We start from the raw sequence: 24,253 nt of genomic DNA, 5'->3' as shown, positions 1-24,253 counted from the left end.
GAAGTTTATGGCAAAAAAATCGGTTTAGCGCAACTCCCATGTTTTTCCTTCAGAAAACAATCTCAAAATTGCGATTTTGATATCCAAAAAAAGCGAAAAAATCAACATGAGATTGCAGCTGCTGTAACTTCCTTAGTTTTACAACCTTCACAATTTCTCAGACACCATTGGATTCGTGAAGAAAATCTCTTTCCGTAACGGTGCTGAATGAAGCAATTCTTGAAGGTGTTCTAGGAAAAACATGGCAAAAACCAATTTTTTTGGGCGTAAAAATTCAAAGTCGTTTTCAGGGCCTAAAACGCTGTAATTCCTTCATTTTTTGGAATTTAGGAAAATTTTCAATTTTTGATGCGAAAAAATTTTTCGAGTTGAGTATACAGTGTTGAAGTTTATGGCAAAAAAATCGGTTTAGCGCAACTCCCATGTTTTTCCTTCAGAAAACAATCTCAAAATTGCGATTTTGATATCCAAAAAACGCGAAAAAATCAACATGAGTTTGCAGCTGCTGTAACTTCCTTAATTTTACAACCTTCACAATTTCTCAGACACCATTGGATTCGTGAAGAAAATCTCTTTCCGTAATGGTGCTGCATGAAGCAATTCTTGAAGGTGTTCTAGGAAAAACATCGCAAAAACCAATTTTTTTGGGCGTAAAAATTCAAAGTCGTTTACAAGGCTTAAAACGGTGTAATTCCTTCATTTTTTGGAATTTCGAAAATTGTAAAGCATTCCGCAGTTCGAAATTCGAAGACGATTCGTGAAATAAACAGAACTACTTGAAATTTGGCATTTTATTTTTTTTGCGTTTTTTCTGCAAAGGCTACCCCCTTAGGAAAATTTTCAATTTTTGATGCGAAAAAAATTTTCGAGTTGAGTATACAGTGTTGAAGTTTATGGCAAAAAAATCGGTTTAGCGCAACTCCCATGTTTTTCCTTCAGAAAACAATCTCAAAATTGCGATTTTGATATCCAAAAAACGCGAAAAAATCAACATGAGTTTGCAGCTGCTGTAACTTCCTTAGTTTTACAACCTTCACAATTTCTCAGACACCATTGGATTCGTGAAGAAAATCTCTTTCCGTAATGGTGCTGCATGAAGCAATTCTTGAAGGTGTTCTAGGAAAAACATCGCAAAAACCAATTTTTTTGGGCGTAAAAATTCAAAGTCGTTTTCAAGGCCTAAAACGCTGTAATTCCTTCATTTTTTGGAATTTCGAAAATTGTAAAGCATTCCGCAGTTCGAAATTCGAAGACGATTCGTGAAATAAACAGAACTACTTGAAATTTGGCATTTTATTTTTTTTGCGTTTTTTTAGCAAAGGCTACCCCCTTAGGAAAATTTTCAATTTTTGATGCGAAAAAATTTTTCGAGTTGAGTATACAGTGTTGAAGTTTATGGCAAAAAAATCGGTTTAGCGCAACTCCCATGTTTTTCCTTCAGAAAACAATCTCAAAATTGCGATTTTGATATCCAAAAAAAGCGAAAAAATCAACATGAGTTTGCAGCTGCTGTAACTTCCTTAGTTTTACAACCTTCACAATTTCTCAGACACCATTGGATTCGTGAAGAAAATCTCTTTCCGTAATGGTGCTGCATGAAGCAATTCTTGAAGGTGTTCTAGGAAAAACATCGCAAAAACCAATTTTTTTGGGCGTAAAAATTCAAAGTCGTTTTCAAGGCCTAAAACCCTGTAATTCCTTCATTTTTTGGAATTTCGAAAATTGTAAAGCATTCCGCAGTTCGAAATTCGAAGACGATTCGTGAAATAAACAGAACTACTTGAAATTTGGCATTTTATTTTTTTGCGTTTTTTAGCAAAGGCTACCCCCTTAGGAAAATTTTCAATTTCAACTCAGACACCATTGGATTCGTGAAGAAAATCTCTTTCCGTAATGGTGCTGCATGAAGCAATTCTTGCAGGTGTCCTAGGAAAAACATCGCAAAAACAATTTTTTTTGGGCGTAAAAATTCAAAGTCGTTTTCAATGCCTAAAACGCTGTAATTCCTTCATTTTTTGGAATTTCGAAAATTGTAAAGCATTCCGCAGTTCGAAATTCGAAGACGATTCGTGAAATAAACAGAACTACTTGAAATTTGGCATTTTATTTTTTTTGCGTTTTTTTAGCAAAGGCTACCCCCTTAGGAAAATTTTCAATTTTTGATGCGAAAAAATTTTTCGAGTTGAGTATACAGTGTTGAAGTTTATGGAACAAAAATCGGTTTAGCGCAACTCCCATGTTTTTCCTTCAGAAAATAATCTCAAAATTGCGATTTTGATATCCAAAAAAAGCGAAAACATCAACATGAGGCAAAAAATCGGTTTAGCGCAAAAATTAAATTCGGTTTTGATTTAAACTTACCAAAAATGTATTTTCCATAAAAAAAGATGTTTAAAATTTTTTTTGTTGCGATGCAAATTTACTCTTTATTTTATTTTCATCTACTAAGTATGTACTACATTTCTACACTTATTTCTAGAATTTATCGATTTGCAGCAACGGTGCGTCAGCTATTGAAAATACTTGTTTAAATATTCCATTGTTGTTATTCATTTTGACACCACTTGTTTGTGTAATTGCCGATGAAATATTGCCATATAATAATTTATTACATCAGGTGTTGAAGTGTTTTTCTAATAACTATTAGAGCCTATTTGAATGATTTAGGAAAAAAATTTATGCAATTTTGCGCTACTACATGTTTTGCTATTAAAAACAACCAACTTCATAATTCATATGAAAAGAAAAACTGCCGGCAAATCAATGATCAATGGACTATTTTTAGGCATAACTGGAAAAATAAGTGGATTTAATCTTTAGTCACACTAAGAGCCTTCTCTTTAAAAAGCGAAAATTGTTTTGGAAAAAAGTTAGTTAAGAAAAAAAAAGACTGGAACGAACTTTGGAGATTTTACCTTTTAAGTTGCACCCGTTCCCATGACACTCATGGTTGCAGCATAATTGCTGTATTGCCACCCAAAATTGATAATTGATCATGACCACTGAAAAATCACCTTAAAAAAAAAGAACTGCCCAAACAAACGGACATTCATTACATTTTGTTTTTCTCCTTACTCTTAAAGGCCTAGTAACAGATTTGAAAAATTGTTTTCGACAACACCAGTGAATTTTTAGTAAATCACTGCTTCCAACTGTCATGCAGAGTGCAAGATAGTGGCGTTGCGCAGGCTTTTGAAATGATTGCAAAATTTAAGTTTTTTTTATCATTCAATCTTTGTTAAATGGATTATTTGAATGGCAACCCTGAGTTGGATTTGTCCAAATTCGATTTGTTAGTAAACTGCTCTTGTCGCCTGTTTTTGGTGTTGTTTTGTTTGTTCGTTTTTCACTCCTCTATTGCCACACTCCATAGAAACGCTTGACTAATGGTGCCGCGCGACTTCCATGACTTGTATTTCATTGCAATGCTAACGATTTTGATTTGAGAAATATTGAAACGATTGACGTTGAAAGGCGGCTAAACGGCTGCACACAATGTTGTTGTGCAGAGACAGTATGTGGCAAATAAGTTATTACACCCTTGTGGTTTACAAGTAAAGGGGATTTTTTTGGAGCACGAATTTCTGCAACCTGATAATCTTCAAAGTGCTATGTAAACACTGATTTTGGTAATAAAATTCAATGATTTGCAAGCGTTGCTCGTTAGTAAGTCTATTCATGATGAAATGTCAAAGCATACTGAGCATCTTTCTCTTTGACACCATGTCTGAAATCCCACGTGATCTGTCAAATACTAATGCATGAAAATCCTAACCTCAAAAAAATCACCCTTTACATAGCCCTTTGAAGATTATCAGGTTGCAGAAATTCGTGCTCCAAAAAAATCCCCTTTACTTGTAAACCACAAGGGTGTAATAACTTATTTGCCACATACTGTCTCTGCACAACAACCTCAAAAAAATCACCCTTTATAATGCACAGTGATAGAGAATCGTAGTTTAAGCCTGGTACTTACTTTGACTTTTTGCCCGAACAACTGTCAAAACACATTAGTATGGGTCGATTGTGGATTGCAACTCAACTGCAGTTGCGTTGCCAGGAGATACAACCTTGATATAAAAATTAGTATAACGTTGGAATTTTTTTGCCAAGTGCAGTCAAAATCGGTGTTTTGAACATTAAGCTACTAAGGAAATTGTAAAAAAGTATGCAATTCAAAAAGTACAAATCGGATAAAAAATAAAGCATTTATGGGCATTGGACCCTTCATCGGCATATCGGTGTATACAGCAGCTATATCTAAGTATAGACCGATCTGAACCATATTTTGGTCAGATGTTACTGTCAGCGAAATCGGTTAAAAAATAAAGCTTTTATGGGCTTCAGTACCTTAACCAGGAGATCGGTCTATATGGCAGCTATATCTAAATATAGTCCGATCTGAACCATATTTAGGTCAGATGTTGGGAGGCTTGAAATAACCCACTGTTTCAAATTTTAGCAAAATCGGATACATTTTTATGGGCTTTAGACCCTTCATCGGCAGATCGGTCTATCTGGAAGCTATATCTAAATATGGTCTGATTTGGCCCGTTAAAGAACTAAACCAGTGTGCATCAAAAAGTCGTATCTGTGCCAAATTTCAGCTCAATAGTTACATTTTGGATGGCTGTAAAGTGATTTCAACAGACGGACGGACAGACACACGGACATTGTTAAATCGTCTTAGAATTTTACGACGATCCGAAATATGTATACTCTGTAGGGTCGGAAATTGAAATTCCATATGATCTTATTGGCATATGAATTCGCTCCGAGGGTTAAGGGTCATTTAAGTTTGAATGTTAGATGTACTCCATTCTTAAAACTGTATTCGAGCCCTATATACTCATGGAGATTTTCGGTGTGGGAAGGGCCCAGGGTGGTGGTTTGTGGGTTTGGGTGTGGTGTGGACCCCTATAAAAGTGGTCCTGAAAGTGGGTATCAATTTCGTTCTCTACTCCCAAATATCTTTCATTTGCGCCCCAAATAGCCATGGCCGAAAAATACGTATGCCGGATTTAGGGGCATACATATTTATCGACCTCTGTTCAGAATGTGTTTTGCAGAAGGGATGGACCCCCGAAACATGGTCCCGAAAGCGGGTATCAATTACGTGCCCTACTTCCCAATACCTTTCATTTAAGCCCCATATTGCCATAGTCGGTAAATATGTCCGATTAAGGGTTATTTTGAGGAGTGGGGTGGTACCCCCAAACACTTAGCCCGGAAAAAATAACAGCATCGTGCTCTACTTTGAAATATCATTTATTTGAAACCCATATTGCCATTGGTTTAAGGTGTCCAAACACTTGGCCTCAATTGGATATCAAATTCATTTTCTTACCACAAATGCATTTTCTTAATGCAATAGTCGCAAATATGCCCAATTTGGGGGATGGGTCCTAAAAACTATCAACGTCGTGCTGCACTATCTTTGAGTCCCAAATTATCATGGTGAGCAAATACATCCTATTGGGGGGGTTTTTATGGGGGTGGTACATCCCCTAGACGGTTGGTCCCACATGTTGATATCAGATTCGTGCTGTACTCCCAAATATCTTTAATTTGAGCCCCATATTTCCATAATCGGCTAACACGTTCGATTTGGGGTGGTGTTTTGGGGTCCTGAAAATATATATCAGATTCCTGTTCTACTCTAAAATAACTTTTATTTTAACCCCATAGTGCAATGGTTAGCAAATACGTTCTATCTGTGGGGTACTTACTTTAATTGGCTATGGCAGAACATTTGTTCCACCTGCTGAAGGTAGAATAGCTTTCCAAGCGCCTTGATCTTTTGGGCTCATTCTAAAATCTCTGACACCAAGTTTCGAGGTGTCTCACACCACTTGATCTTTCCATCGGGCTTTTAGTTTTCCCGGTTTGCGCGTGTTTGCCTTCAAAAGACTTCTTTGCTGGAGCTTCTTCATCCATTCTGACAACATGAGCTAGCCAACGCAGCCGTTGTATTGTATTTTGATGCGTGTAACTATGCTATCGTCGTCATACAGCTCATACAGCTCGTGGGGGGTGTTATGGAGAATTCTGATATCAGATTCGTGCTCTACTACCAAAGAACTTTCATTTGAGCCCCATATTACTGTAGTCGGTAAATTTGTCCTCTTAGGGGGGTTTTTTGGTGTATTGTTGTTTGTTTGGTTTGTGTTCTATTCTCAAATGCCTTTTACATGAGTCCCATATTGGCGTGGTCGATAAATATGTCTGATTTAGGGGTGTTTTGTAGGCTGTTTAAGGGCCCCCTAAAAATTTGGTCTTACATTTTGATATTAGTTTCGTATTCCACTCTCAAATACCTTTCATTTGAGTCCCATATTATAGTGATTGGTCCACATATATATTTGGTGGTTTTTGGGGGCAGCCCCCCTTGATATCCCATCCGAAATTGGGATACCAAATTTGTTTAGATTACTATAAGAGAGCACACAAAATTAAGTTAAGTTCGTTAAGTTCGGCCGAGCCGAATCCTATATACCCTCCATCATGCGACAAGTTCTTTGAATGATATTTTTTAAAAAATATGGGAGCTATATCAAGTTATAGACTATTACTATAGACCGTACACAAAAAAAAGATCACTTGAATCAAGCCTTAGTGATGTTAAAAGTAAAGTGACACAAAATTTTCTAAATTAAGCGCAAAATTCTTGATTCAAACATGAAGAATCAAGAGCGAAATTCTTGATTATAGAATCTTTAAAGAACGTTGGCGCTTGGTTCAACTATTCTACATTCCCGATTGTTTCAAGCTTTACACACACGTGAAAATAATCTGAACACACTTGAATTAAGCCCATTTGTACATGAATTGATCCAAAGTAGAGTTAAATTCTATCCTATTTACACTTGATTGAAGCCTCAGTAGTACTTCATTTAAGTTCATACACGTTTAATTTAAGTATCATTAGTACTTGATTTGATCCGATATAGAATTAAATTCTATTCCACTTACACTTCACTTTAGCTTCATGAGTACTTAATTTAATTATGTGTAGGCTTGATGTAAGTATCGTTAGTACTTGATTAACTCCCCAAACCTCAAACCCCAAAAGAAAAACGCAAAGCACCATACATTTGCAAAAATAGTTTTATTTATGAGAAATTATTAATGCAAGAAAAATTTATTATTGTAAATTTTTGATTCGAACATAAATAGGGGTATAAATTAGAAAAATTAAAAAAAAGCTGTGGAAAACAGATAAAAATGAAGAAAAGGAAAAACATGGTTGGTAAATAATATTGAAAAAATAGGAAAATTGCAAGTAGAAAAACAATTATAAAAAATAAGAAAAATGCGATTAAAAAAAAAACAAGTAAGAGCGTGCTAAGTTCGATCGGGCCGAATCTATATACCCTCCATCATGGATTACATTTGTCGAGTTCTTTGCGCCGCATCCCTTTTTTTGGCAAACAATGAATAATGGATAAGAATTGGTATGCCGATTCGGACCATAAGTTGAAGACCATAGTATAAGTCATAATTTTTCACTCCATTCGGATAAGAATTGCGCTTTGTAGGGGCTCAGGAAGCATAATCGGGAGATCGGTTTATATGGGATCTGTATCAGGCTATGGATCGATTAAGATCATATTGGACATGTATGTTGAAGGTCATGGGAAAAGCCGTTGAACAAATTTCATTTTCGGCAAAATCGGATAAGAATTGCGGCCTTTAGAGGCTTCAAAAGTCAAGATCCCAGATCGGTTTATATGGCAGCTATATCAGGTTAAGGACCGATTTAGACCATACTTAGCACAGTTGGTGGAAGTCATATCAAACAACTTCTTGCAAAATTACAGCCAAATCGGATAAAAATTGCGCCAAGACCCAAATTGCTACATATGTCACCTTATCAGGTTATGAATCGATTTGAACCATACTTAGTGCAGTTGTTGGGTGTGATACCAAAACACCACATGAAATTTTTCAGCCAAATCGGATAAGAGTTGCGCTCTCTAGATGTTCAAGAAGTCAAGACACAAATCGGTTTATATGGCAGCTATATCAAAACATGGACCGATTTGGCCCATTTACAATCCCAACTGACCTACACTAATAAGACATATATTTGTGCAAAAAAGCGTCTAGCTTTACTCCTTCGAAAGTTAGCGTACTTTCGACAGACGGACGGTCATTGAGTGGTCTAGTAAATGCAAGTCACTGTTCAATTTTGGTTCTTTTTTGCCTTACTTTACTTACTTTAATTGGCTATGACAGAATATTTGTTCTAGTAGCCGAACGTGGAATAGCGTTCCAAGCGCCTCGATCATCTGCGCTCATTCTAAAATCTCTGACACCAAGTTTCGAGGTGTCTCCCACAACTTGATCTTTCCATTGGGCTTTTGGTCTTCCCGTCTTTTTTGCAGCTAAAGGGTGATTTGTTAGCTATTATCTTTTTGCCACCACTGTTTTGAACAGATTACGAACGTATCGTGTTATGTTTCACAGTCAAACATCTTCAGTTTGGTCTATAATTTAACCATGAATCGTCTTACCAACGAACAACGCTTGCAAATTATTGAATTTTATTATCAAAATGCGTGCTCTGTTCAGAAAGTTCATCGCGCGCTTCTTTCATTTTATGAACGAAGCTCATTTTTGGCTCAATGCTTGCGTAAATATGCAGAATTGTCGATTTTTGGATGCATTGCAAGAGCTACCAATGCATCCAGAAAAAGTCACAGTTTGGTGCAGGTTTTGGGCTGGTGGCATCATTGGACCGTACTTCTTCAAAGATAATGCCAATCGTAACGTAACTGTGAATGGTGAGCGCTATCGTTATGATATGCAACTTTTTTTGCCCAAAAAGCAAGAGCTTGACTTGCATGACATGTGGTTTCAACAAGACGTTGCCATATGCCTTACACGCGTAACAATAGACTTATTGAGAGGCGAGTTTGGTAAACATTTTATTTCACGTTCGGGACTGGTAAATTTGCCGCCTAGTTGGTGCCATTTAACGCCTTTAAACAAATTTTTGTACGGCTATGTTAAAGCTTATGTCTATACAGACAAGCCCGTATCAATTGACGCATTGGTAGAGAACATTGAAGGATTTATTCGTGAGATACCGTCCGAAATGTTGGAAAAAGTATGCCAAAATTGGACTAAGCGGATGGACCATTTGAGCAGTCACGCTCAACATTTACATGAAATAATTTTTAAACAATAAATTATATGGACCGTACTATCGATTCAAATAAAGATTTCATGCATATAGACCTATCTGAACCATATAAGACACGGATGTCGAAATGCCTAACACAAGTCAATATGTCAAATTTCGACGAAATTGAACAGTAAATGCGCCTTTTATGAGGTTAAGACTTTAAATCTAGAGGTCGATCTATATCCAAATCTGGACCGATCTGGGTCATCTTCAAGAAAGACATCAAGGGGCCTAACGCAACTCATTGTCCAAAATTTCAGCGAAATCGGACAAAAAATGCGCCTTTTATGGTCTCAATACCTATAAATCGAGAGAGAATATATAGCAGCTATACCCAACACTGGACCGATCTGAACCAAATGAAATATGGATGTCGAAGGGCCAAACACAACTCATTATTCCGAATTTCAGCGAAATCTGGCAATAAAATGCGCCTTTTATGGGCCCAAGATCTTAAATCGAGAGGTCGGTCTGTATGGCAGCTATATCCAAATCTGGACCGATCTAGGCCAAACTGAAGAAGGAGTGGCCTTCAGTGGAGTGGAGAGTGGTTGAGTGGCCTAATGCAAACTATTGTGCCAAATTTCATCAAAATTGGATAATAAATGTGGCTTCAGTGGGCCTCAAATCGGATATTGCCTATGTAGGGGCAATATCATGATAAAGTCCGAAGTAGTCCATCTTCGAACTTAACCTGCCTATAGACAAAAGAATAGTCTGTGCGAATAGCTGCAAAAAATAGAAAGAAATTAATAGCTGAAAAAATGGGGGAAAAAGAGAAAAAAATTAGTAAAAAGCGAAGAGAAAAATTAGAACAAAAAATTGGATAAATAGCAAAAAAATAGAAAAATTCTAGGAAAAATTATAAAAGCTGTAAAAAATAGAAATAATGGGGAAAAAGAAAAAATGACAGCAAAAATTAAAGGTAAATTGAACAAATAAAAAGTGAAAAAGTAAAAAAAAAATGGATATTTGCCTTCTGTCAATAATCCGAATTGGGACCGAAATCGCAGACGAAGCGGACAATTTTGCCGACGAATCGGTCCGAAAGAAAACAAAAATTCCAAGGCAAGAGTTAACGGCACCATTCGCAATTCCAAAAAAAAAACGTCGAGACGATCAAGAATATCTATACTAGATGGGGTCTTAGATGAATATTTCGAGGTGTTACAAATGGAATGACTAGATTAGTATACCTCCATCCTATGGTGGTGGGTATAAAAATAAACTCCCTCAGACTTGTCGAACCGATTTCCTTACGAATTTGTTAAGAAGTGTCGCAGCCAAATCGGATAAGAATTGCGCCCTCTAGAGGTTTAAGAAGTCAAGATCTGAGATCGGTTTATATGGGAGCTATATCTGGTTATAAACCGATTTGAGCCATACTTGGCAGGTTTAGGTTAAGTAAGAGTGGCAGTCCTTTACAGACTTACTTAGACAATTTCAAGTCCATTGTGATACCACAGTAGTGACAGGCCAAGGCTTATGGCGGGAATCGAACCCACGACTCTTGTACTGGTAATCCAAGCACGCTACCAACTCGGCTACCGAGGCGCCCTAACTTGGCAGGGGAGTTGGAAGTTAAAATAAAATATTTGTTGTGGATATTAATCCGCCCCGTGCCAATATGGACATACAATTAAGCCAGTAATCGGCTTGTTAACTGGGACTGCGTCGACCGGAAAGGCTTTGGGTTAACCAAGTTAAACGATAACAGTTCTTCGGCCTTCATCGGCAAATTGTCTGCTTTCTCATTCCCAGTTACTCCGCTATGACCCCCATACTCAGAGAAAAGCGTTAATCTCCTTCTTACATTCCTACACTTTTCGTGATTTTACCGTCCTGGTTGTTATTGCCGTTATGGCATAGTTTACTGTCCGGAGGCCACCGTAGCGCAGCGGTTAGCATGTCCGCCTATGACGCTGAACGCCTGGGTTCGAATCCTGGCGAGATCATCAGAAAAAATTTTCAGCGGTGATTTTCCCCTCCTAATGCTGACGACATTTGTGAGGTACTATGCTATGTAAAACTTCTCTCCAAAGAGGTGTCGCACTGCGGCTCGCCGTTCGGACTCGGCTATAAAAAGGAGGCCCCTTATCATTAGCTTTAACTAGAATCGGACTGCACTCATTGATATGTGAGAAGTTGGCCCCTGTTCCTTGGTGGAATGTTCATGGGCAAAATTTGCAATTTGCAAAGATGTTCATACTCGACATCCTCGCGTTAACACCACATCACCTCAGGCATTTTGCGATCGCCCGGATCTCCGCCTGCAGGATCGTATTATCTCAGTCCTTGGGTTCTAAATGTAGACCCCCAGGTCCACTCTGTCCTCTAGCTTTGATCCATCCGTGTAAAATGATCTTCCAGATGGCAATACTAGGGTTCCGTCAATGCCCCGGTGCCCCGCACTCGACTTCAAGTGTCGTCTGAGGTATCCGATCGGAAACCTCTTCCATTCCTTCTAGGTTTCCTATCGTCGCCTCGATTATACCGCGATGGTCTCATAGCCGCCTTAATTCTCATGGCCCCAGTGACTGTCTCGCACTAAATCTGCATGTCTATGGGTCGAATATCTACAATAGTCTCCAGTGTCCTAGTGGGTGTGGTCCGCCTATGTCAAGATTTGCTGGTCAAAACAAGTAAATTTTTTTAGCAACAAAAACGTAACACATTTCACTAATTTGCAAATATAGTTCACTTTTGTTGTAAAAAAACGTGTTTTGTAATTGTCAAAGAAATCTTTCAAGCAATAAATTTTTTCCTTTCTAGGCTGGGGTCACAGCATCTGCCAACAACTTTATAACACATAACACTTTTAACACAATTCAATTTAATTCGCACTTAATACTCACCTGTTGACTCGACGAGGACCACAATAAAATTAAAGGATTTTGACAAGCATGCCAAAATCAAACTCCAAATTGAACATGTCAAATTCTAAATTTTGCTAAAACAAAATTTAATTGAAGAGCAAAACTTTATTCTACATACCAAACTTCTGTCAAACTAGCAAAAATTAAATCTTCTAGAAACCGAACAAGGATAGTCGAGAGACCGGTCTATACTCGAATGGGAGCTATACCAGGTTATAGCTATACAGGACCGTACTTGGCACAGTTGTTGGAAGTCATACCAAAACACAAAGTGCAAAATTTTCGCTAAATCGGACAAAAATTGCGGCTTCCAGGAGATAACGATGTCAATTCGGGAGATCGGTTTATATGGGAGCTATATCAGGTTATGTACCGATTTGGACCGTACTTGGCACAGTGGTTGGAAGTCATAGAAGAACATTACTTGCAACATTTTAGCTAAATCGTACAAAAATTGTGGCTTCCAGGGGCTCAAGAAGTAAAATTGGGAGATCGGTTTGTATGGGAGCTATATCAGGTTATAGACCTATTTTGGACCGTACTTGGCACAGTTGTAGGAAGTAGTAACAGAACATTATCTGCAACATTTAAGCCAAATCGGACAAAAATTGCTTCTTCCAGGGGTTAAAGATGTCAAATAGGGAGACCGGTTTATATGGTGAAAGATGGTTAATATATATACCCGAGATGGTGGGTGTTGGTGGGTATCCAAAGTTCAGCCCGGTCGAACATAATGTCTTTTTACTTGTTTTTACTAGTTTTGTTTTTACGATTCAATCCCACTGTGCAATGGGATATGTTAATCCGATGGCGATAGTATGGAACTTAAATTAAACTACTGTATTTACCGATTTGGACCGTACTTGGCATTGTTTCTGGAAGTCATATATAGTCATTATATGCAAAATTAAAACAAAATCGGACAAAAATTGTGGCTTCCAATGGCTCAAGAAGTTAAATCGGGAGATCGGTTTATATGGTGGTATATCATGTTATGAACCGATTTGGACCGTACTTGGCACAGTTGTTAGAAGTCGTAACAGAGCATTATCTGCAACATTTAAGCCAAATCGGACAAAAATTGCTTCTTCCAGGGGTTAAAGATGTCAAATAGGGAGACCGGTTTATATGGTGAAAGATGGTTAACATATATACCCGAGGTGGTGGGTATCCAAAGTTCAGCCCGGTCGAACATAATGCCTTTTCACTTGTTTTTACTATTGGTTGCCCAAAAAGTAATTGCGGATTTTTTAAAAGAAAGTAAATGCATTTTTAATAGAACTTAGAATGAACCTTAATCAAATATACTTTTTTTACACTTTTTTTCTAAAGCAAGCTAAAAGTAACAGCTGATAACTGACAGAAGAAAGAATGCAATTACAGAGTCACAAGCTGTGAAAAAATTTGTCAACGCCGACTATATGAAAAATCCGCAATTACTTTTTGGGCAAACCAATAGTTTTGGTTTTTTCGATACTATCCCACTGTGCAATGGGATATGTTAAGCCGATGGCGATAATATGGAATTTGAATTAAACTACTATATTTACCTTCTCTTATTTTCTACAGCAAAACATTTGGCGTGCTAATTCATTGGCCTTTCACTGTATTGTTTACAGTACCAAACTAGTTATTTTTTATTGGACGTGCAATAAAACAGTTTACGCACTTATTTTCTTATGAACAATATTTCATGTATTTTCCCATATTGATTTTCAAGTGTAGGCAATATACATACATCCATTGTATACATATGTATGTGTTTTCAAAAATCTTTTTGAGAACTGAACAGAAAATTGATGGAAAACTCACAAGTCTTCATTGTTGTAGTTGCACATTGAGTCTTGTTAGACAGTTAAGCTACAGAAATAGATGTAATAATGTCAGTTAGACTTAGCGAGGCTAAAGATTTTTCTAGGGATTACAAAATTCAACATGTGCTATGTTTGGCCGAGTCGAGTCTTGGGAACCCATCACCTTGGATTGTGCTAAAAATTTACACAAATGAAAGGACACATGTGTCCTTTACGTACAAAGATACTGACGAATCAGCCAAAAATTGGAGCAATTCTTACCGATTTGACTGTAAATTTTCACAATGTCTTTTCCTATGACCTTCAAAAAGTAATTGCGGATTTTTCATATAGTCGACGTTGACAAATTTTTTCACAGCTTGTGACTCTGTAATTGCTTTCTTTCTTCTGTCAGTTATCAGCTGTTACTTTTAGCTTGCTTTAGAAAAAAAGTGTAAAAAAGTATATTTGATTAAAGTTCGTTCTAAGTTTTATTAAAAATGCATTTACTTTCTTTTAAAAAATCCGCAATTACTTTTTGGGCAACCCAATATGTGAAGGCCAGCGCAGCGCAGAGGCATGTCCGCCTATGACTCTGAACGCCTGGGTTCGAATCCTGGGGAGAACATCAGAAAAAATTATAGCGGTGGTTATTACCTCCTAATGCTGGCGACATTTGTGAGCTACTATGCCATGCATAGAAGCCATGTAAAAACTTCTCGCCTAAAATGTGTCACACTAGGGCAGTCGCACAGTGGGAGTAAATCGAAAAAAAAACTAGTAAAAAATATGCCGTGTGAGAACGGGTAAAGATATCTCCCTGAAATTCGAAATGGTTAGAGCGGAGGTGCTAGCGAGATTGTGTGCAAAATTTCTAGCCCCTAGGTGGTTCAGGTGCCTATTGGCAGGCCCGTAATTTTGCTCACCCCGGCATTTCGGAAAATTGTTCGGGCTGCCAAATCTTCATTTGTGGTCCCATTGAAATTTTTCAGATAAAAATGCCCTTAAAAAACTAAAAAAAAATTCTGCCCGACTTTTTTTACGAAAATCCCCAAAATACCCCTTTTTGGCAAAGATGTTTTCAAAATCCGCATTTTTTTTTTTTGAAAATTTGCTGTGAAGACTGCAAATATTGTTAGATACAAAAAATTTTTGCAAGGGTTTAGGTAACATATGGACTAAGAAAAACACAAACCCAAATGGGGGATATGTGCTTGGGAATCAAAAATTAAAAAAATACACTTTTTTCAAACGTTTTGACTTTTAAATGAATAATCAGATAGGGACACATTTGACCGCAAAGTCGTTGTGAATTTTGTCACCAATCCAAAGCATGCATACAAATTAGAATCGAACCACAAATGCCTTCGAAAATTGCACAATACGAAGTCAATCTCGACCCATACTTCAACAATTAAAAATTTAAACTCGTATATCCCCGGAATCAGAGGAGATATTGTATAAGTCAAGCGGATTGTTTTGTAGGGATAGTTGAACACTATCCAGCAAAATAAAAATTTGAAAATCGGACCACAAACGAATGTTTGGCAGCCCGGACCATTTTTTACCCACCACCATAGGATGGGGATGTATTAATCTAGTCAATCCGTTTGTAACACCTCGAAATATTCGCCTAAGACCCCATCAAGTAAAGGGTGATTTTTTTGAGGTTAGGATTTTCATGCATTAGTATTTGACAGATCACGTGGGATTTCAGACATGGTGTCAAAGAGAAAGATGCTCAGTATGCTTTGACATTTCATCATGAATAGACTTACTAACGAGCAACGCTTGCAAATCATTGAATTTTATTACCAAAATTTGTGAAGGTGGGTGGTTTCCCAGATTCCCGGCACGGCCGAACTTAGCACGCTTTTACTTGTTCGAACTACCGAGTTGACCAACTTTAGGGGCCAAGAGGCGCCTGCATCTCCTAGAACCTTGAATACGGCGTACAGGGCAACCTCAGTAGCAACGCCAGGTGAAGGTGAGAGGAAAAACGTCTTTTTCGCTGGAAAAAGAAGGAAATGAAAAGACGTCAGTGTGAGCGAATCGAAATGTTCAGGAGCCAGAATAAAGTCCGAAAATTCTAACAAAGAATCAATTATTAAACCGATGGCTGTGGTGCAGTCACATTCTTCCAGAAACACAAAGAAGGAAATCTGGTAACTGATACCGATAGTGTGTTTGGGATATGGAAATAACTTTTTCCCAGCTGCTGGTATCCAATGAAGGTGGCCATGAGCACTGTTGCCTCTCAAGAAAATTATTTCCTACCAAAATTTAAGAAAAATCCTATCAAATCCAACCAAGACCTACCAAAAGTTCTACAAGCCAAAAATGCTGTATATGTTTCAATACACACCACTGAAGAGTTAGCCATTTTGCTATTCCATACATACAAAGCATACATACAAGATGTTCGTTATATTTATAGACGATATATATTTATAGACGATATATACAAGATGGTCGCTATATTTATAGAGGATATAGACATGTCTGTCCGTCCATCCGTTTGTTGAAATCACTCTATTGCCTAAAGTTCAAAGATGGCATATATCTTGATAAAGCACCATTATAAAAGTCGTATATTTTTTTTTACCGATTTAAGGGTTTGTTTCCAGAAATACGCTTTTACTATCCATTTTCGCCGTTACCGTAAGTAGCGTACGCCCCTCAACATCTGGGTATGTACCAAATCTGAACATATTTGTATGCAACTGCCATATAGGCCTATTTTTCGATTGAAGGCATTGAAAAGATGAATTTTGAACGAACGAAAGCCGCATTTCTTACCCAGAATTTACGAAATTTGGAAGAGATCCCTTAACACTCGTACCAGTTACTGTCAATATCAGAACTTACGCCCTTTAGGAAATTTTCATGCAGTGAGACGCCATGTAAGAGTATTTGGTCCCTCAATCCATGGTTTCCATCCATGGTTTTATTCTGCACTCTTAACGAATACGTACACAGAAAAAAATAATTTTGAAAAACAACAACTTTTGTCGAAAAAACAACGACAAAATTTGTTAATTTTCCTGCAACAATTTATTTTTAATTTTAACGACCCAAAGTACAAATTTGTTGTTGAAAGGCACTCTTTGCAAGCCAACATATAACAACAACATAAGCAAGACAAAAAACCTTTTAACCAGCCGCTACATGTGCACATGGTGCTGTGGAGGTGCTTTTATTTTCTTTCTTCGGATTGCGCTGCTTGTCTTGTTCGCTTTGTTTTTGGCTTTTTTCTCTGTCACTCTCTCTACTATTACTATAAAGTCCAATTTTATTAATTTTGCCACCGCGTGATTTGAGAACTCTTGATTTTATGTTCAGTAGACTTACCGACACACTTTATTCATGATGGAATAACCAAGTGCACAGCAACAAATGTCTCAATAAAATTCGATTTAAAAAACATTTAAAAATCACTTTTAGCCGAATTTCTAAAATAAGTTTAAAGAAAAAAAAACAAAACCAACAAAAATTTTTTGACCCCCCGGCCGGGGGTTTTATTGGCATGGGAGTAGTGTGTGCTACATGGTAGTACTACAGTTATCCGCGGCAATTTTTTCAGCAATTAACTTGGTGTTTATATGTTGGAAAAACCTACCAAAAATTGAGGTCAGCCTACTAACCTACCAAAACAATAAAAATCTACCAATTTTGGTAGGAACCTACCAAAAATGGCAACACCGGCCATGAGAATACCAATGGCCACAACCAATCCCTGATGATGATACAGAATGCGTACCACCTAGTCACAACAAGCAGTAACCCGTCTGAAGAACAATAAAGCTGCAAGAGTCGATGGGTTACCCGCTGACCGGAGACGACTTGCTGATAAGTCTCACACATCGTGTTCGGCATGACAGGTCACAGTCCGATTGGAAACCAGTAAGGAAAGGCAAATGTCGGGCGGTGCCGACTTTATAATACCCTACATCTACACTATAAATACAAAAGGGGGGCTATATTTTATTCTGAACCAATTCTGATTGATCTCAGCGGATGTATTCAGATGGGTGAACTAGATTCCTGCATCAAATTTCGTGCAAAGCAAATATGTTCAAAATGTAATAACAACGGTTGACATACGATAACAAATTACCGAAAAACTCTGACGAACATATATATGGGAGCTACATCAAAATCTAAATCGACTTTGACCAAACTTCTTAGATATTGTGGCAGTCATCGAGTAAAATGTTGTGCACAATTGTGGTAAGGTGGGTTAATAAATATGTTTGCAGAGGCGTTAAAAGTGAAAATCGGGCGAAACACATAAATGACAGCTATATCTAAATCTGATACAATTTCTATGAAATTCGCCAGTAATATTAAGAGTCATAAGAAAATCCTTCGTGCCAAAAAAATCGTCGAGGAAAGCGTTGTGCAAAGTTTTGGGAAGATTGGTCTATAAATGCGCTTGCAGTTGGTCTAGGAGTGAAAATCGGGCCATATATATATGTACATATATATATGAGAGCTATATCTAAATCTGATCCGATTTTTATGAAATTCACCAGTACTATCGAGAATCATAAGAAAATCCTTCCTACCAAATTTCGAGAGAATTGGTTAACAAATTAACATTTTATTGCTGTATCACAGCAAATCGGACGAATATAAAGGGTGATTTTTTTGAGGTTAGGATTTTCATGCATTAGTATTTGACAGATCACGTGGGATTTCAGACATGGTGTCAAAGAGAAAGATGCTCAGTATGCTTTGACATTTCATCATGAATAGACTTACTAACGAGCAACGCTTGCAAATCATTGAATTTTATTACCAAAATCAGTGTTCGGTTCGAAATGTGTTCATTCACCGTAACGTTGCGTCCAACAGCATCTTTGAAAAAATACGGTCCAATGATTCCACCAGCGTACAAACCACACCAAACAGTGCATTTTTCGGGATGCATGGGCAGTTCTTGAACGGCTTCTGGTTGCTCTTCACTCCAAATGCGGCAATTTTGCTTATTTACGTAGCCATTCAACCAGAAATGAGCCTCATCGCTGAACAAAATTTGTCGATAAAAAAGCGGATTTTCTGCCAACTTTTCTAGGGCCCATTCACTGAAAATGATTTGCAAGCGTTGCTCGTTAGTAAGTCTATTCATGATGAAATGTCAAAGCATACTGAGCATCTTTCTCTTTGACACCATGTCTGAAATCCCACTTGATCTGTCAAATACTAATGCATGAAAATCCTAACCTCAAAAAAAATCACCCTTTATATATGGGAGCTATATCCAAATCTAAACCGATTTCTATGAAATTCACCACTAATATGGACTAATATCGAAAGTCATAAGAAAATCCTTTCTGCCTAATTTCAAGAGAATCGGTAATAAATGACCATTTTATTGCTGTATTACTGCAAATCGGACGAACATATATATGGGAGCTATATCCAAATCTGAACCGATTTTAATGAAATTCACCAGTTCTATCGAGAATCGTAAGAAAATCCTTCTTGCCAAATTTCGAGAGAATCGGTTGACAAATGACAATTTTATACCCTCCACCATAGGATGGGGGTATACTAATTTCGTCATTCTGTTTGTAACACCTGCAAAAATGCGTCTAAGATCCCATAAAGCATATATATTCTTGATCATCATGTCATTTTAAGTTGATCTAGCCATGTCCGTCCGTCTGTATGTTCGTTCGTCTGTCTGTCGAAAGCACGCTAACTTTTGAAGGAGTAAAGCTAGCCGCTTAAAATTTTGCACAAATACTTTTTATTAGTGTAGGTCGGTTGGTGTTGTAAATGGGCGAAATGGGTCCATGTTTTGATATAGCTGTCATATAAACCGGTCTTGGGTCTTGACTTCTTTAGCCTCTAGAAGGCGCAATTCTTATCCGATTTTATTGAAATTTCGCACGTAGTGTTTTGGTAGCACTTCCAACAACTGTGCAAAGTATGGTTTAAATCGGTCCATGTTTTGATATAGCTGCCATATAACCGATCTTGGGTCTTGACTTCTTGAGCCTCTAGAGGGCGCAATTCTCGTCCGATGTAACTGAAATTTTGCACGTAGTGTTTTGGTATAACTTTCAATAACTGTGCTAAGTATGATTCTAATCGGTTCATAATCTGGTATAGCTGTCATATAAACCGATCTTGGATCTTGACTTCTTGAGCCAATAGAGCGCGCAATTCTCATCCGATTTAGGTGAAAATTTCCATGATGTGTTTTGTTATGACTTCCAATAACTGTGCTTAGTATGGCGTAAATCGGTATAGAACCTGATATAGCTGTCATATAAACCGGTCTGGAATCTTGACTTCTTGAACCTCTAGAGGGCGCAATTCTCATCCGAATTGGCTGAAATTTTGTACAACAGCTTCTCTCATGACCTTCAACATACGTGTCTTATATAGTCTGAATCGATCAATAGCTTGATACAGCTCCCATACAAACCAATCTCCCGATTTTACTTCTTGAGCCCCTACAAGGCGCAATTCTTATCCGAATGAACTGAAATATTACACAATGACTTCTACAAAGTTCAGCATTCATTTATGGTTCGAATCGGTTTATAACTTGATATAGCTCCAATTGCATAACAATTCTTATTCAATATTCTATGTTTGTCTAAAAAGAGATACCGCGCATATAACTCGACAAATGCGATCAATGGTGGAGGGTATATAAGATTCGGCCCGGCCGAACTTAGCACGCTCTTACTTGTTATTGCTATATTACTGCAAATCGGACGAACATATATATGGGAGCTATATCCAAATTTGAACCGATTTTTTCCAGTTTTAATAGGTTTTATCTCTAGGCAGAAAAACATGCCTGTACCAAATTTGAAGACGATTGGATGAAAACTGTGAACTGTACTTTGCATACAATTAACATGGACAGACGGACATAGTTAAATCGAATTAGAAAGTGATTCTAAGTCTATCGGTATACTTATCCATGGGTCTATCCCTCTTCCTTTTGGGTGTTACAAACAAATGCACTAAGTTATAATACCCTGTACCACAATAGTGGTGTAGGGTATGAATATGCTGAAAACGCAGTGGTTGCAAGCAGTTGGTTGCACAAGCTGCAAGGACGTTGAAAAGGAGTGCAGGAAACTTTAGAAAAACTTTTGTGTACCTCACCTGTTGCGACAAGAGGAAGAAGAAGTTACAGTATAGGGTCTTATTTCAATGAGGCTTTGTGTGTTTTAGCGGATTTGAACATTCCCAAGTTATTAGGGTTTTGTTAAGCGATCTGGCAGGTTCAATGCTGGGAAGGCAAGTTTCTTCTCTTGTTTCTGTGCTAGCACAATGGACGTAAATGGCTAATTGCAGACTGACACTATGAGCTAACCTTATCTGTCGTAACTATTGGGGACTTTAGCTGCCAGTTCATCTTCGTTGGATCTTATAAATGTATACATTGAAAGCTTTGGATTTTGCTCTTTTACCTATCCCTGTTGACAGTTTTTCTATGTTACTTTTTTTTTAAATTCAACTTAAAATTTTTCTTCTATAGCAGCACAAATCACAAAATCAAAACACTCTTCTAAATGAGTTAAAATTTTCAAATTTTTTCTTAATGCTTTAATATTTCTGGTATTTTCGCCCATATAAATTCCCATACGCATGGTCATGTTGCCCCCCGCACACCTCCGGTCTGGTTCAGTTACAGTTTCGGCTGCTGTTGATGTTTCTACGCACGTAGATAACAAAACTACTTTAAAGCCAATTGAATTGCCAATTAGAAGATTTGTCTATTGAATGTGTTTTTATTGTCGAGACCTATGTTGGTTGCCACTCTAAGCTGAGAATGCGTGAGTGTGTGTGTGTGTGTGTGTGGCGAGTGCATTAGTGCAATGAGGGAAGTTTGGGGCGTAAAGTATAAATATTGTTGCATTCTGCAGAAAATGCATTAGTTACGTTTTTTTGATCGTTTTTGAAGCAAGTGTTGGTGCATTAATTTACCAAAAAAAAAAAAACAACAACAACAGAACAACATGAAATTTCTTGTGAGTTGAAAAGGACAATTTATTTAATGGTTAATAAAACAAACAAACAAGGAATAAAACAAGGACGGCCTAAAGTCGGGCGAAGCCGACCCTACACCACATTGGGTATGCAGGTTAATTCATCGAAATTTTAAATGTAGAATTTCGACCCAAATCCGGACATATGATGGGAGTTATGGAAAAAATCGTAGTGGAAAATTTTCAAAAGATAAGTCGATAAATGCGTTAGCAAAGGCCTTAAAAGTGAAAATCGGGAAATACTTATATATAGAAGCTATATCGAAACCTGAACAGATTTCTGTGACATTAACAAGTGAGCAGAAAAGTCTAAGAGAAACCAAATTATTGCAATATTAGTCAAAATCGGACGAAAATATATCCAATTCTTAACAGATTTTAACCAAAACGGCATATACAGTTAAAATCATAGAAAAATATATTGTGCAAAATTTAGAAAAGGTCTGTTAAGAAATACGCTGGCACAGGCTCTAAAAGTGAAAATCGGTTGATACATATATACGGGTGCTATATCTGAATATGGACTGATTTCTATGAAATTCAACAGTAATGTCCATTCTTCCATCACCTTAACTCTCATAGCCGCAGTGGCTGCCTCACACTTAATCTGTATATCAATGGGTCGAATATCTAGAATAACCTCCAGTACCCTAGTGGGCTTAGTCCTCATCGCTTCAACTATGCCAAGACAACATGTACTCTGAACCGGTTGTATGGTCCTTATTCGGTCCATATTCAGATATAGCCCCCGTATATATGTATCAACCGATTTTCACTTTTAGAGCCTGTGTCAGCGTCATAGTTTTGGATTGACGAAATCCTAGTATTGTCATCTGGAAGGTCATGTTACATGGATGGATCGAAGCAAGAGGACAGACTGGGTCTGGGGGTCTTCATTGAGAACTCAGGGACTGCGGCATGCCATTCGGACCCGGCTAAAAACTAAAAACGTTTATCGGACAGCACTCATTGATATGTGAGAAGTTTGCCCCTGTTCCTTAATGGAATGTTCATGGGCAAATTTGCATATCGGTTCTTAAATATTGGATTTTTCATTGAGTTTTTTTTTTAATCCTTCTTCTTTTTTCTTCTTTTACAGGTAATTTTCGCCTTGGCTCTTGCCGTTTGTCATTCAGCCCCCATTGATGACGAAGCTGCTGTTAAAGCCAAACGTGGTCTCCATTTCGGCGTTGGCTATCATGCTCCAATCATTTCACATTCCTATGTGGCTCCAGCCGTGGTTCATCATGCTCCTCTTATCTCGCATGCCCCCATTATTGCCCATGCCCCCATTGTGGCCCATGCTCCTTTGCTGACCTCACATCACATTTTGCCCTCGTATCATTCCTATCATCACTTCAAATAAATGGAACACACACAAAGACCAAGATGATGAGGATGTGGATGGTGTCGCTGCCTATGCGCCAATGGAAAAAGAAGAGAGAATGAATTGAGCTAAAAGTAAACAATGTGACATCTATAATGAAAAGCAAAAGCAATTGTTTGCCTTTGAATTTTTTTTTTTCCAAAAAGTTTAAACGAAATGAAATAGGTCATGGTCTTAACATTTTTTTTATAATCTTTCTTGTTGAGTTTTTTTTCTGTATATTATTTGTAAACAGTCTCAATAAATTGCGTTTTAGTCAACATAATGAAATGGCAGTGAAAATTTAAATTAGGGTATCCCATGTAGTCAACATAATGAAATGGCAGTGAAAATTTAAATTAGGGTATCCCATGTAGGAATGAAATGAAAAAGCAAGATGGGTTTATGTGAGTGCTATATCATACTAATAGGTGTGGGAAGTCATCAGCCAAATCATATATTAAATTGCGCTCTCTAAATTCTGAAAGAACCAATTTGTGTACCGGTTTATATAGAGCCGTACACACGCAGAAAAATAGAACGTTTGGGACATTGTTACGACAAACAAAATACTTTTAGTGCAAATATTTTCTTTTGTTGCAACCTTGTTATGTTTCGCTTCAACATATCAAACGTTAACCATAAACGTAGCATTATTGAATGTAACTAACTTTGTTTGTTGTAAACCCTTCAGGAGCTGCGCCTACGTTAAAAGAAGCTTTCTTTTGTTGTAAAACCAAAAACTCTTTAAAAGCGAAAGTGTTTCGTTAGCCTGAAATGATTATTCGTTTACCGGACCTATTAATCTCTTGTATCTCTCTTAGTAGAGAAAAAGGGTGACTATTTGATCGTGTAGAGCAGTGATGGCCAAACCTACTAACACTATTGCAAATTACCATTTAAGTACACAAGAAAATAATCCCAAAAAAGCCCATGGGCTTGCAAATAATTGCAATTGTGGGTCGTCACTGGTATAGACGCAGTGTCCCCCACAACATTTTATAATT

At 37.5% G+C, this 24,253-nt stretch overlaps 2 protein-coding genes across 3 annotated transcripts in view; one reads left to right on the top strand and one right to left on the bottom strand.

Annotated features, from left to right (window-relative positions):
- Nucleotides 1–24,253, bottom strand: part of LOC106080963 (G-protein coupled receptor dmsr-1) — a 269,442-nt gene that overhangs the window by 60,246 nt on the left and 184,943 nt on the right. The window lies entirely within an intron of this gene.
- LOC106080964 (uncharacterized) lies at nucleotides 21,840–23,461 on the top strand. The gene is made up of 2 exons (XM_013242601.2): nucleotides 21,840–21,862; nucleotides 22,980–23,461. The coding sequence occupies exons 1-2, from the start codon at nucleotides 21,851–21,853 to the stop codon at nucleotides 23,244–23,246; spliced, it is 279 nt and encodes a 92-aa protein (XP_013098055.1). The 5' UTR covers nucleotides 21,840–21,850; the 3' UTR covers nucleotides 23,247–23,461.

This window comes from Stomoxys calcitrans, chromosome 5, assembly GCF_963082655.1.
Source record: "Stomoxys calcitrans chromosome 5, idStoCalc2.1, whole genome shotgun sequence".
NCBI lineage: Eukaryota > Metazoa > Arthropoda > Insecta > Diptera > Muscidae > Stomoxys > Stomoxys calcitrans.
This window is presented reverse-complemented; position numbering and strand designations above follow the sequence as displayed.